This window comes from Erythrolamprus reginae, chromosome 9 (genome assembly GCF_031021105.1).
Source record: "Erythrolamprus reginae isolate rEryReg1 chromosome 9, rEryReg1.hap1, whole genome shotgun sequence".
Classification (NCBI taxonomy): Eukaryota; Metazoa; Chordata; class Lepidosauria; order Squamata; family Dipsadidae; genus Erythrolamprus; species Erythrolamprus reginae.
Genome location: NC_091958.1, coordinates 8,618,763 through 8,632,639, shown reverse-complemented (window position 1 = coordinate 8,632,639; position 13,877 = coordinate 8,618,763). Strand labels below are relative to the sequence as shown.

Here is a 13,877-nt window from a genome sequence, read left to right as displayed (position 1 = left end):
TTTGTAGGTAAGTCTGCTTAAAAATGGGGTTTTTTAACTATTTTAAATTTTAAATTGTATATTATTAGATTTGTTATGAATTGTTTTATTGTGTTGTGAGCCGGCCCGAGTCCACGGAAAGGGGCGGCATACAAATCTAATAAATAAATAAATAAATAAATAAATAAATAAATAACCCAAAGAAAATGTCCATTGCTTTGATGTATCAGCTGGAGTGGAAAGAAGCTAAACAAATCATAACAAAACATTTGGAATACTGTGTTCAGTTCTGGAGACCTCACCTACAAAAAGATATTGACAAAATTGAACGGGTCCAAAGACGGGCTACAAGAATGGTGGAAGGTCTTAAGCATAAAACGTATCAGGAAAGACTTCATGAACTCCATCTGTATAGTCTGGAGGACAGAAGGAAAAGGGGGGACATGATCGAAACATTTAAATATATTAAAGGGTTAAATAAGGTCCAGGAGGGAAGTGTTTTTAATAGGAGAGTGAACACAAGAACAAGGGGACACAATCTGAAGTTAGTTGGGGGAAAGATCAAAAGCAACATGAGAAAATATTATTTTACTGAAAGAGTAGTAGATCCTTGGAACAAACTTCCAGCAGACGTGGTAGATAAATCCACAGTAACTGAATTTAAACATGCCTGGGATAAACATAAATCCATCCTAAGATAAAATACAGAAAATAGTATAAGGGCAGACTAGATGGACCATGAGGTCTTTTTCTGCCGTCAGACTTCTATGTTTCTATGTTTCTATACAAGCTATTTAACTTTGGCACTTCCTTGCCATCTATTTTAGTGCAGTTTGATGTGCAATACTTAATATATTGCACCAGCCCGTTTTTCTTCCTGAAAGATTTGTTTAAAAGGTGACTGCGTTTGCATTTCAAGCTCAATGTATGGTTTCTTTCCTGTCACAGATAGTCACATTATTTATCATTTTATTTAATTTCACAGCTGGCTACAGACTGAAGTGTATTAATAATAAAATTTTTGATATGGCACTGAATATTAATGCTTTCATTAAGAGCTGTCTCAATGAAGTCCCCCCTTTTTTTAACTTCACTTTTCTTTTCATATTATTTTTTAATTTAAATGGAATTACTTTGCAGAGAAGCACGGTGCGATAAATCTTACTCATAAAATTGTGGGTTTCGCATTTTGAAAGGGTTGGGATTTCTTTCTTTTTTTTAAATATAGACAGATGAATTATCTCCCCCTCCCCTTCCTTTCTTCGTGTAAGTTGTTGTCGTACTTAAAAAGAATAATTTGTTTTCATGTGTATCTTTCATTCCTTTGAACTTGTAATAGATTGCTTGAATATGTTTCCGTAAATAAAACTGCAGCACACCTTTTATATATGTATATATTTATTTCTTTTTTCTTTTTAAAACAACTTTCAGCTCTTCGATGGCATTGAATGCGAATTTCCTCTCTTTTTTATTTTTATGATGATCGATGGTAAGTGTGGTTTTTGTGTTCTTACTGTGTCAGGGAAGAGGGTTGTAAATGTGCAGAAATAAATGGATGGATGTGTTTATTTATTTATTTATTTATTTATTTTATTTTATCTAATACACAATGAGGGTTTTAGTGGGTATATTTATTTATTTATTTATTTATTGGATTTGTATGCCGCCCCTCTCCGGAGACTCGTGGCGGCTAACAGCGACAATAAAACAGTGTACAATAGTAATTTGGTATTAGAAATGATTAAAAATCTATTAATATACAAAACAAACATACATATACATACCATGCATAGAATTGTAAAGGCCTAGGGGGAAAGAGGATCTCAATTCCCCCATGCCTGGTGGCAGAGGTGGGTTTTAAGTTTTTTACGAAAGGCAAGGAGGGTGGGGGCAGTTCTAATCTCTGGGGGGAGTTGGTTCCAGAGGGCCGGGGCCGCCACAGAGAAGGCTCTTCCCCTGGGTCCCGCCAAGCGACATTGCTTAGTTGACGGGACCCAGAGAAGATCCACTCTGTGGGACCTAACTGGTCGCTGGGATTCGTGCAGCAGAAGGCGGTCCCTGAGGTAATCTGGTCCGGTGCCATGAAGGGCTTTATAGGTCAACCAACACTTTGAATTGTGACCTGAAACTGATCGGGAACCAATGCAGACTGCGGAGTGTTGGTGTAACATGGGCATATTTGGGAAAGCCCATGATTGCTCTCGCAGCTGCATTCTGCACGATCTGAAGTTTCCGAACATTTTTCAAAGGTAGCCCCATGTAGAGAGCGTTACAGTAGTCAAGCCTTGAGGTGATGAGGGCATGAGTGACCATGAGCAGTGACTCCCGGTCCAAGTAGGGTCACAACTGGTGCACACATCCCCCTCGCCACAGCTGAAAGATGTTTCTCTAATGTGAGCTGTGGATCGAGGAGGACGCCCAAGTTGCGAACCTTCTCTGAGGGGGTCAATGATTCTCCCCCCAGGGTAATGGACGTATATATATCTATATACACATAGTAAAATACATGATGAAAGTTATAGAGGAGATACTCATAGTAAAATATATCTAAGAAAGAATAGAAAAGAAGATATAGGAATAGAACATATCAATGAAAGAATAGAAGAAGAGATATAGGAATAGAAGAAAGGTATAGGAGATATAGGAGAGCAATAGGAGAGGGGACGGAAGGCACTCTAGTGCACTTGTACTCGCCCCTTACTTAAGTGCCACCGAAAGGCTCCTCTGGCAGCCCAGAAAAGCCCAAGATGGCTGGGATTAAAGGGGGAATGGCAGGAAACTGGCCGGGCCTTCGTGCTGCTCTCAAATTTCCCAGGATTTCGGGTTCTTAGGTGGAAAATGGTTCTTAAGAAGAGGCAAAAAAAATCTTGAACACCCGGTTCTTATTTAGAAAAGTTCTTTAAGTAGAGGCGTTCTTAAGTAGAGGCACCACTGTATTTGAGGGTCTGCCACAAAGAGGGTGTGTATGTGACAAGAAACAATGGATAGAAACTAATCAAAGAGAGAAGCAGTCTGGAATTAAGGAGAAACTTCCTAACAGTGAGGACAATTAACCAGTGGGACAGCTTGCCACCAGAAATCGTGGGCGCATCACTGGAGGTTTTTAGGAAGAGATTGAACAGTCATTTAAGTACAGTCAAATGTGGCTGCACAAGGGAAATCTTTATCTTTTATGGAATAAATTAATTTTTTGTGGCAAGCTTTATTTCTCACTGTGTTTTGTTGCAAACACAGCAATTGTTTGTGTACAATTAAAGGTAGCAAGCTAAAATATTCTTTTTCCTTTATGGTTTGGAAATTCTGAAAACATTTGGGAGATCTCTAGTGCAGAAACAGTGTTGTGTTTCCTATAAGAGCCTCTTTTATCAATTTTAACAAGTACAACAGGAAATAATCGGAGCTCATCTCCCATCATTCCCAGCCAGGTCAATGAACTTACAGAAGGTTGCTTTAAATAGATCTTCCCATGTGAGCATCTAGTTAGTGTAATGCTGCTTACAATACCTGCCACTTGGTTTTGGATTTTCAGAGATCCGCCTATGGTTGCAATAGAATGAATGACTTTTATTGAAAATCTCGTGTAGCTTCAAAGAGATTTCCCCCGCCTCCTTCGTGACCTTTATCTTCAAGGAAATGCAGAATTTGAAACCCACAAAGTTTCCAGCCTTCCCTCCCACCCAACCCCTCCCTCTCCCCCTGGAAAGGGGAAATGAAACAGCTGTCAAAGTGTGAATTATAGACAAATGTCACTAAAAGAAAATTCTGTACAGATCAAAGCCTAACATTGTAATCGTGGCAAAACTGCAGGAAATCCATCTGGTGTTTCATAACCCCCTACCTACCACGGAAATTATTTTCAAACTATGGAAGTGGTGGGTATTACAGTATAATCCATGAAAAAATTATACGTATGCCCATATAGGATAGAGAGAAATTTATAGTAGGAAAATAGCTTGTGAGCCATCCCTCCCGTCTACCCTTCCATCTTCCCCCTTTCTGATATGGCTTTTTCTGATCTTCATCTGCTGCAAACCACAATTTTGGTTTGGTGTCCATTGCCAAATTGAGGAGTAGCAGGATTAAGCCCTGGTCTATCCATGTCAGCCCTACCCAAGGGCAAAATGTAAGCTCTATCGGCATAAGGCATTCCTTGACTTACAACCACAATTGAGCCCCAATTTTTTCTGTTGCTTTTGACTCGTGCAGTATACAGTAGTACAGTGTTCCCTCGATTTTCGCGGGGGATGCGTTCCGAGACCACCCGCGAAAGTCGAATTTCCGCGAAGTAGAGATGCGGAAGTAAATACACTATTTTTGGCTATGAACAGTATCCCAAGCCTTCCCTTAACACTTTAAACCCCTAAATTACCACTTCCCATTCCCTTAGCAACCATTTAGATTATTACTCATCATGTTTATTAAAGTTTATTAAAAAATGTTTTTCAAAGGCAGACGAAAGTTTGGCAATGACATATTGACGTCATTGGGCGGGAAAAACTGGTATAGGGGGAAAAAGCTGCGAAGTATTTTTTAATTAATATTTTTGAAAAAACGTGGTATAGACGCTCCGCGAAGTTCGAACCCGCGAAAATCGAGGGAACACTGTACCTCTAGATACGAGCTGCTCCTCATGTGAGTATTCCAGGTTACGAGCCGTGACGCAAGTGAAATTTCTGTCCGACACCCGAGCTCAAATTTGGGATACGAGCTGAGCTTCCACTAGGTGGTGCAAGAATCTCCTTGCTTCCAGTTATCTCAGTGCAAAAAACAAAGTCTAAAGGCATTCGTTTGAGATGCGAGTTGATCGACTTACGAGCTCGGGTCTGGAACGAATTAAACTCATATGTCGAGGTACCACTGTACAGGTCCTCAATGGAAGGCAGGTTGGCAGCAATTGTTTTTTCTGCAGTTCTGAAGAAATGTATTTACATGATGGGCGGTTCGAATGAAATGGCAAATGGATTTGTCGGAAAGGAGAAAGTCCTCAGTGATGTTTCTCGCCTCCGTCTTGAAAATAAAGGCTCCTTACCTTTGACAATGGCTCCCTGAAATGGTGATGGGCTTTTTCATTATTACTGAGTCAACTAGAAAGGGACGAGTCTTGCTAATAAAATGTCCTTGGATTGCTTTTAGGATTCTTCCGAGGTAACTGTGAACAAGTGAAAGAATACCAGAGCCTTCTGGATCCTTTATTACAACAATCAGCTGAAGGTATGGAGATCTCTGGATCAGGAATCTTCAAGCATGTTTCCAATCAATGTAACAAACGCAAGTCCAAAGCCAGAAAAAGACTCAAGTACTTGTCGGTAGAATTCCAATCTAGGTTAAATATGGTATCACATTAATTTCTTTTCTCAAATGAGCCTCTAGTGAATGAAATATCCATTCTTTAAATATCAAGAGTCATTAGCTGCCTCCTTCTTTTGTTATGTATAACCACATTGTACAGTACATGAGACCAAACCATCCTGAAGAAGTTATTGTAGAATGGGTAAATTGAGTAATGGGGAGTGGAGCCATAGTAGTTGGTCATTGCAAAGGAAGTAACATTTCTTGGTCTTCTAGAACCATGTTTTTTTGGCCTTGGTGACATTAAGATGGGTGGACTTCAACTGGCTGAGGAATTCTTGGAAGTTGAAGTCCACGCATCTTTAAGTTGCCAAAATTGATAAACGTTGGTCTAGAACAGTGGTTCTCAACCTTTCTAATGCGCAACCCCTTAATACAGTTCCTCGTGTTGTGGTGACCCCCAACCATAAGTCTAGCGCCAATTCTCCCAATAGAGCTTTAGGCTGATTGGCAGGAAGGTCAGAGGGACACCCACACTGTAAATGCCTGATTGGTCGGATTGTAAAAATATGTTCCCAGGCACCAGAATAGAAGTTTTAGTTCCTAACCACCATGGGAAATTTGTCTTTTCCCCTGATCTTAGGTGAGCTTTGTGAAACGGTCGTTTGACCCCCAAGTTGAGAACCACTGGTCTAGAAGCTGTTTCATCATTTTGTCATGATGAAGCACCAAGACCAAGTATACTTACACTTGGTCTTGGCGCTTCTTCATGACAAAATAGGCACTGCAAGATGCAGACTTAGAAACACAGAAACATAGAAGTCTGACGGCAGAAAAAGACCTCCAGGTCCATCTAGTCTGCCCTTATACTATTTTCTGTATTTTATCTTAGGATGGATATATGTTTATCCCAGGCATGTTTAAATTCAGTTACTGTGGATTTATCTACCACGTCTGCTGGAAGTTTGTTCCAAGGATCTACTACTCTTTCAGTAAAATAATATTTTCTCATGTTGCCTTTGATCTTTCCCCCAACTAACTTCAGATTGTGTCCCCTTGTTCTTTTGTTCACTTTCCTATTAAAACACTTCCCTCCTGGACCTTATTTAACCCTTTAATATATTTAAATGTTTCCATCATGTCCCCCCTTTTCCTTCTGTCCTCCAGACTATACAGATGGAGTTCATTAAGTCTTTCCTGATACGTTTTATGCTTAAGACCTTCCACCATTCTTGTAGCCCGTCTTTGGATCCGTTCAATTTTGTCAATATCTTTTTGTAGGTGAGGTCTCCAGAACTGAACACAGTATTCCCTTTAATTTACATAGGAAAATTGGAGAGACCATTTTTCATAGGAAAATTGGAGAGACCTTTTTTCACCTGTCTCAAATGGAATTTGCGGGTCTGAAATGAGCTCTGAGTTCATTTTAAAAGACTCCCATTTCAATTACCTTTGTGATCTGATCGCCTTCTTCCCACATCAATATAATAGAAGCATTCCCTTCCAACATAATGGAAATGAATCGTTGAGCATCTCTTATAGAAATGGTCCTTTTGTTCTTAATCTGCCGACTCTTCTCCATTCATGGTTTGCCTGCTGCTTTTTGTTTAGCTAAAACAAACTGGCTAATTAAAACAACTGCAGTGAATTATTTTAGCTCTTACCCTCTGTTTCCCACCTTTTAGAATCATTCTAGAAAATGATCCTACAATTTTTCATGGTGGCCTATGCTTTCTATTTTAAATCCCTGCCAATGTCCCACTGCATTATGTAATATTAACCATACCATACATACAGTATATATAAACATTTCAAAACACATCTTGATTGCAAGGCATTATTAATACAAATAATTGTACCCCAAATACCTATATATTTTCAGATATAGGTTTACATCCGAAAATAAATAGATGGATGGGTGGGTGGATGGGTGGGTGGGTGGGTGGGTAGGTAGGTAGGTAGGTAGGTAGGTAGGTAGATAGATAGATAGATAGATAGATTAGATAGATAGTTAGATAAGATAGATAGATAGATAGATTAGATAGATTGATAGATAGATAGATAGATAGATAGATAGATAGATAGATAGATAGATAGATAGATAGATAGATTAGATGGATGCAGATTAGATAGATGCAGATTAGATATAGATATAGATATGGATATGGATAGATATCTGAAAAGATATAAGTATTTGAGGTACAAACCTCATCTGTATTCTTCAGTATGGTGCTTTAAATCTGATCCCTCAATACACTGAATTTTTAACACCATCACATAGTATATGTGACAATGTTAAAATAAACAAACAGTATATTGAGAAATCGGGTTTAAAGCGCTGTATTGGAGAATGCAGATGAAGTTTTTTTCTGTATCATTCCTGAGCTCCTTTTTCATTATGGCTTTTCATTTCGCTAATAGCAGTTGTAAATATTTCTGATCCGTAGCATAACAGCGGTATGTCTAAAAAAAAAAAAAGCACAGTCTTTTCCATCTGTCCAAAATTATCTTTCCCTCCCTCCCTCCCTCCCTCCTCCTCCTAGAACCAGTTCATAGGCATTGCATCTGTTCACTCAAGGTGTAAATCGAGATGGTGTTTTGTATCTTTAGTGAGCTGCCGCACAGAATGGTTATTAGCACCGGTAGCCTTGCTTCATTGCCTGTGCTTCGTTTTTGGCACTTATTTCGACGTACGACTGTTTATTTATTTATTTTTCACATTGGTTCCCCCCCCCCCCCCGAACTGCCCATGTCCCTCCATTCCCTCTTTAACTAGTCTATTTAAACATTTGCAGGCTATGCGGTTGTACCTAACTATTACCATTCCTCTTTAACTAGTCTATTTAAACATTTCCAGGCTATCCGGTTGTACCTAAATATTACCATTCCTCTTTAACTAGTCTATTTAAACATTTGCAGGCTATGCGGTTGTACCTAAATATTACCATTCCTCTTTAACTAGTCTATTTACAGTAAACATTTGCAGGCTATCCGGTTGTACCTAAATATTACCATCCCTCTTTAACTAGTCTATTTTAACATTTGCAGGCTATCCGGTTGTACCTAAATATTACCACGTGCCTGCTGATTTTGTTGAACTGGAAAAGAAAAATCCTGGCAGCCAAAAAAGGTTTCCTAGCAACCACGGACGGGATGGAAAGTTTTTTCTGTTGGGACAGTCCCTCTATATTATTGCCAAACTTCTCGGTAAGTATATCTACTAAAAAATCAGAATGTCCTCCTATTTTGAATGAGGTGTATTTGCACCTGAGCTGTTGTGACTTTATGAGTTTTAGAAGCTGCATGTGGAAGTCCCTGAATCACTGAGGGATCTTTTAGCAATGACCCTTAAACTTACATACTACTTCACAGTGTTTTACAACCCTCTCCAAGCAGTTTACAGAGTCAGCACATTGCCCCCAACAATCCGGGTCCTCATTTTACTGACCTCGGAAGGACGGAAGGTTGAGTCCCTCTGGAGCTGGTGAGGATTGAACTGTTATTGCCCAGCCTTAGCAGAAACAAGAAATGGACTTCTTGACCTGAAAACCCCCTCTTTATTTACCTCTTGTGAATTAATTGCATTCCCCCACCTTCACCGTGAGCTCCCGGCTGAAAGGCTGCAAATTAAGTTTGTTTGTTTGTTTATTTATTTATTCATTCTTTTATTCATTCATTCATTCATTCGATTTTTATGCCGCCCTTCTCCTTAGACTCAGGGCGGCTTACAACCTGTTAGCAATAGCACTTTTTTAACAGAGCTAGGCTATTGCGCCCACAATCCGGGTCCTCATTTTACCCACCTCGGAAGGATGGAAGGCTGAGTCAACCTTGAGCCGGTGATGAGATTTGAACCGCTGACCTTCAGATCTACAAGTCAGCTTCAGTGGCCTGCAGTACTGCACTCTACCTGCTGCGCCACCCCGGCTCATTATCAGTTCTGTCAAGCAGTCACAAAACCCAATGAGCAAAATCTTCAGAAATACAAACTGTTGTCTTCTACGACAACCGCTCCCCTTTCCTTCTATTAATTCCCCAGCCAGGGAGGGGCTTTGCTTTGCTCCATGAGTCGACTCCTTGTCTTCTGTTGCTCACCTCTTCCAACTGCTCTGTGGATATGTAGCATCTGGAACAGACCCCAGCTGTTCTTTGTCCTCATTCATATCAGCTTCCAAAGGCAGCTGTCTCTCTGGTGGCTGGAAAATTTCAGACAGCCCTGGCTCTAGCTCTGCATCCAACACAGAGCATCCATCACAGCTTTCCCCAGCCCTCCAGCACTGGCCCAAGTTCCTCCCCAACCTCCTCATCATTCGAGTCTGCCTCCAGTTCTGCTGGCAGCTGGCCGGCCACAACACAAACTCCTGTCAATGGGCAGAGTCAACCTGTAATATCACAATAGCAAGAGCACTTAGACTTATATACCGCTTCACAGGGCTTTACACCCCTCTCTAAGTGGTTTACGGAGTCAGCATATCGCCCCCCCCCAACAATCTGGGTCTTCATTTTACTCACCTCGGAAGGATGGAAGGCTGAGTCAACCTTGAGCCGGTGGTGAGATTTGAACCAGTGAACTACAGCCAGCAGTCAGCAGAAGGAGCTTGCAGTACTGCACTCTAACCACTGTGCCACCAAGGCTCCATCTCATTCTTACCACTATACCAGTGTTTTTCAACCAGTGTGCCGCGAGACATGGTCAGGTATGCCACGAAGAAGGAAGCTCAGGTTCCGGTCTTGCAACTTTTTGTTGAGAGAGTGAGAGTGAGAAAGAGAGAGAGAAAGAAAGAGAGAAAGAGAGAGAAAGAAGGCAATAGAGTGAGAGAGAGAGAAAGAAAGAGAAAGAAAGCAAGAGAGAGAGAGAGAAAAGGAGTGGAAGGGAGAGAGAGAGAGAGAAATGAGCAAAAAGGGGAGGAAAAAAGAGAAATGAGAAAATGATTGAAACAGAGAATGAGAGGAAAGAGAGAGAGAAGTGACTCTTGATTTAAAGCATATGATAAAAAGCACCCAAAGAATAAGAGACAAAAAAACCCAGCCCTCACCTGTTTTTGGAAATGGTTCAAGAGTGTGTATACACTCACACACACACACACACACACACAAGGGTGGGGAGGAGACAGGGATGGAAAAAGAGAGGAGAGTGTCTTAGGGTGTCATTTTGTGTCATTTTGGTTGGTGGCCCCAGGATTTTGTAAAAGTAAAAAATGTGCCGCGGCTCAAAAAAGGTTGAAAATCACTGCACTATGCCATCATGGCTTTCTCGAGCCTCTATCGCACACGATATCCTAGAATTGGTAAACCATAGCTTATTAACTTGAGAACAAACTCCCTCATATTTAACAATGTAAGAACAATGCATTTTGTTTGGCTCAAATGTCCATTGGTTCATCTTCCATTTTACCAACCAGATAATTTTGGGGGACGTTCCCTAGCACGGTTAGGAAAATAGCGTTCCTCTTCCATATTGTCCTGCGGCAGTTTTCAATCAAGATGCACCTATGATCCAGAGATATTCATCCTACCTCCATCGAAACTAGTGGCCTTGGACAGATGTATTCCCCATAGACTGCTTTGTCTGTCTTTGAACATTGACAGTATATCTTGTTTAAACTGTAGCTTCGTATTACATCCAAAAAGAAAACAGACACAGGGGGGGGGGGGGGCGGAATTCAAGCTATTGATGTTGAAGTCTGAAGCACAATGAAAGGGTGAGGGCGGGGAGCATAGGGGCACATGACTTATCATAGTGTCTTCGTCCAAGATCATTACCTGTCAGTGCATTGTTGGATTTCAAGATGGCTTTTCAAGGGACTCTGGAGGAAAAATAAATACATGCTGAAAATTATCTTTCAGACTAAGCTCCCTCTGCTGCTTGTTTGAATGCTGGGATTGAAATGGACTATGATCTATTGGAACTAGACTGTCATGTTTCTCTGTGACGTGTTTGTGTGCATGTGGGTGTATGCATAATGGTTATCCTTTAAGAGCTGAATGCAAAGAAATTTCATTTTTAATGTGTGTTGATTAGTTTACACTTAAAATGACAATAAAGATTTCTAATTCTATTCTATTCCATTCCATTCTCCAGTGCGCTGCTAAGGAGAGTCCAGCATGGTTCAACTCTAGTCAGTTGCTAGGGACTGGGTTTTAATTTATTCAAATTGAAGAGCACCCTCTAGCTGCCTAGCAGGCCAGTTTAAAACAAAGGCGTAGAAAGTCCATATGTATCCAAGAGCAAGAGGTTTGCACTACTCATGCTCCCCTGGTCCAGCCTGAACCCACTCCAAATTAAGCTTGGGCATATCCCATGTTGGACTCTCCTTAGCAGTGCACTCAAGAAGTACCATTGACTTACCCGAACAGTCTTCTCTCTGTGCTGCTTGGAGAGTCCAAACCCATCCGGGCTTGGCCAGGTTTGCAGTCTTGCTCCTGCTCTTCGATACATACAGACTTTACTATCTTCCTTTCTACTCCTTCGTTTTAAACTTACCTGCTAGGCAGTTAGAGGGTGCTCTTCAATTTGAATAAATAAAAACTCAGTCCCTAGCAACCAATTAGAGTTGACACATGTTGGACTCTCCATGCAGCACACAGTGAAGAATGTTCAGGTAAGTCAACAGTAATTCCTATTCTAGTCCTTTTCTATTCTATTCTATTCTACCCTACCCTACTCTACTCTACTCTTACTCTACTCACTTCCATTCCACTCCACTCCTTCGTATTCCCATTCCAATTCTTTTCCTTTCCTTTCTTTTTCCTATTCCATCCTGTCCTGTCCTGTCCTAATTGTATTCAGGGAATTAAAAGAAAAGTCAAGATAATGACTACAAGGCCCACCCCTCTTTTAAATGTATCACAAAATACATGTTTTTTTAAAAAAAAATATTCTATTCTCTTTCTCTTCTATTCCTGATCCCTCTAGGTGTGCAACATGTTCTGGCAAAACTGGGCTTGGATGCATTCAATAACCTAGGGACTAGTTACTACATTTCATTATCGTTTTGGTTTATGATCAGATGCTGATCTTGGTTCTTGCCTATCTCAGAGTAATAAATTGTAGAGTGGTGACGAATGCTTTTAATTACCCGTTGACAAGTAACTGATGTTGGTGGTTTTGCTTTCAGTTGATGGTTTAGTAAGCATTAAAGATATCGACCCGGTGAAGCGCTTCATTCCTTCTCAAGATCAGCGGAACGTTAGCATGCGATATTCAAATCAGGTATGCATGTCTTTATCAACTGATATAGGGTGGGAAAAACAATACTGTTGAGCAAATTGTTGACCCCTAACATTTTGCAAAAGAAATAAATCTTGGATTAGTCTATGAGGAGGAGCATAAAATGAATTGCTTATATAAAAACTCTTTGCAAAGTTTGCTCTTCTTTTCAGTGCAGGAATAAACTAGATAACTAGATAATTCGTTTATTTTAATAGTACAGTGTTCCCTCGATTTTCGCGGGTTCAAACTTCGTGGAATGTCTATACCACGGTTTTTCAAAAATATTAATTAAAAAATACTTTGCGGGTTTTTTCCCTATACTGCGGTTTTCCCTGCCCGATGACGTCATATGTCATCGCCAAACTTTTGTCTGCCTTTAATAAATATTTTTTTAATAAACTTTAATAAATAAACATGGTGAATTATAATCTAAATGGTTGCTAAGGGAATGGAAAATTGCAATTTAGGGGTTTAAAGTGTTAAGGGAAGGCTTGGGATACTGTTCATAGCCAAAAATAGTGTATTTACTTCTGCATCTCTACTTCGCGGAAATTCGACTTTCGTGGGCAGTCTCGGAACGCATCCCCCGCGGAAATCGAGGGAACACTATACCAATTTTTATAAGCCAGCAGAACCAATAAACAAAGTTTTTTGTTATAAAACTTGACTGGGTTATTCCAGTTGGATTACTAAAATTATATCAATGTCTCCCCAGGTTGCATCTAGTTAAAAGAATAACTATTGGAGTTGAAATAACTCTCAGTGCTGGGTAAATAGATAAGTTTAACGTTATGATTAGCAAGGATTACCATCAGGAGCCTATCCTATAATTTATTCAATTTTATTTTCTTAAAAAAAAATACAGCCTGGACAAAACATGCAAAAAGAGCTGCCTATGTGAGATGCATTGATGAGTTTTTTTTCCCATAGCGACCCTCTGCTTGTGTTTTGGTTGTTAAATTTACTGCAATGCTCTCTACATGGGGCTACCTTTGAAGAATATTCGGAAACTTCAAATTGTCTAAAATGCAGCCGCATGAGCGGTTATGGGCCCTCCAAAGCATGGCCATATCACACCATTACTCTGCGGACTGCATTGGCTGCCGATTAGTTTCCAGACACAATTCAAAGTGTTGGTTATGACCTATAAAGCCCTACATGGCATAGGACCAGATTACCTCCAAGACCGCATTCTGCCACATGAATCCCAGCGTCCGGTCAGGTCCCACAGAGTTGGTCTCCTTAGGGTCCCATCAGCCAGACAATGTCGGTTGGCGGGACCTAGGGGAAGAGCCTTCTCTGTGGAGGCCCCTGCACTCTGGAATCAGCTCCGCCCAGAGATTCACACTTCCCCCACCCTCCTTGCCTTCCGAAAAAGCTTAAAGACTCATCTTTG

At 40.5% G+C, this 13,877-nt stretch overlaps 1 protein-coding gene across 4 annotated transcripts in view; it reads left to right on the top strand.

Moving 5' to 3' along the window:
* The window catches only part of PHKB (phosphorylase kinase regulatory subunit beta), a 160,426-nt gene that overhangs the window by 74,176 nt on the left and 72,373 nt on the right, over positions 1 to 13,877 (top strand). For all 4 annotated transcript variants that reach the window (XM_070760256.1, XM_070760255.1, XM_070760258.1 and 1 more), the window contains 4 exons: positions 1,411 to 1,468; positions 5,113 to 5,190; positions 8,317 to 8,475; positions 12,387 to 12,481. In XM_070760256.1, coding sequence (XP_070616357.1) covers positions 1,411 to 1,468; positions 5,113 to 5,190; positions 8,317 to 8,475; positions 12,387 to 12,481 — 390 coding nt within the window. The remainder of the gene's footprint in view (positions 1 to 1,410; positions 1,469 to 5,112; positions 5,191 to 8,316; positions 8,476 to 12,386; positions 12,482 to 13,877) is intronic.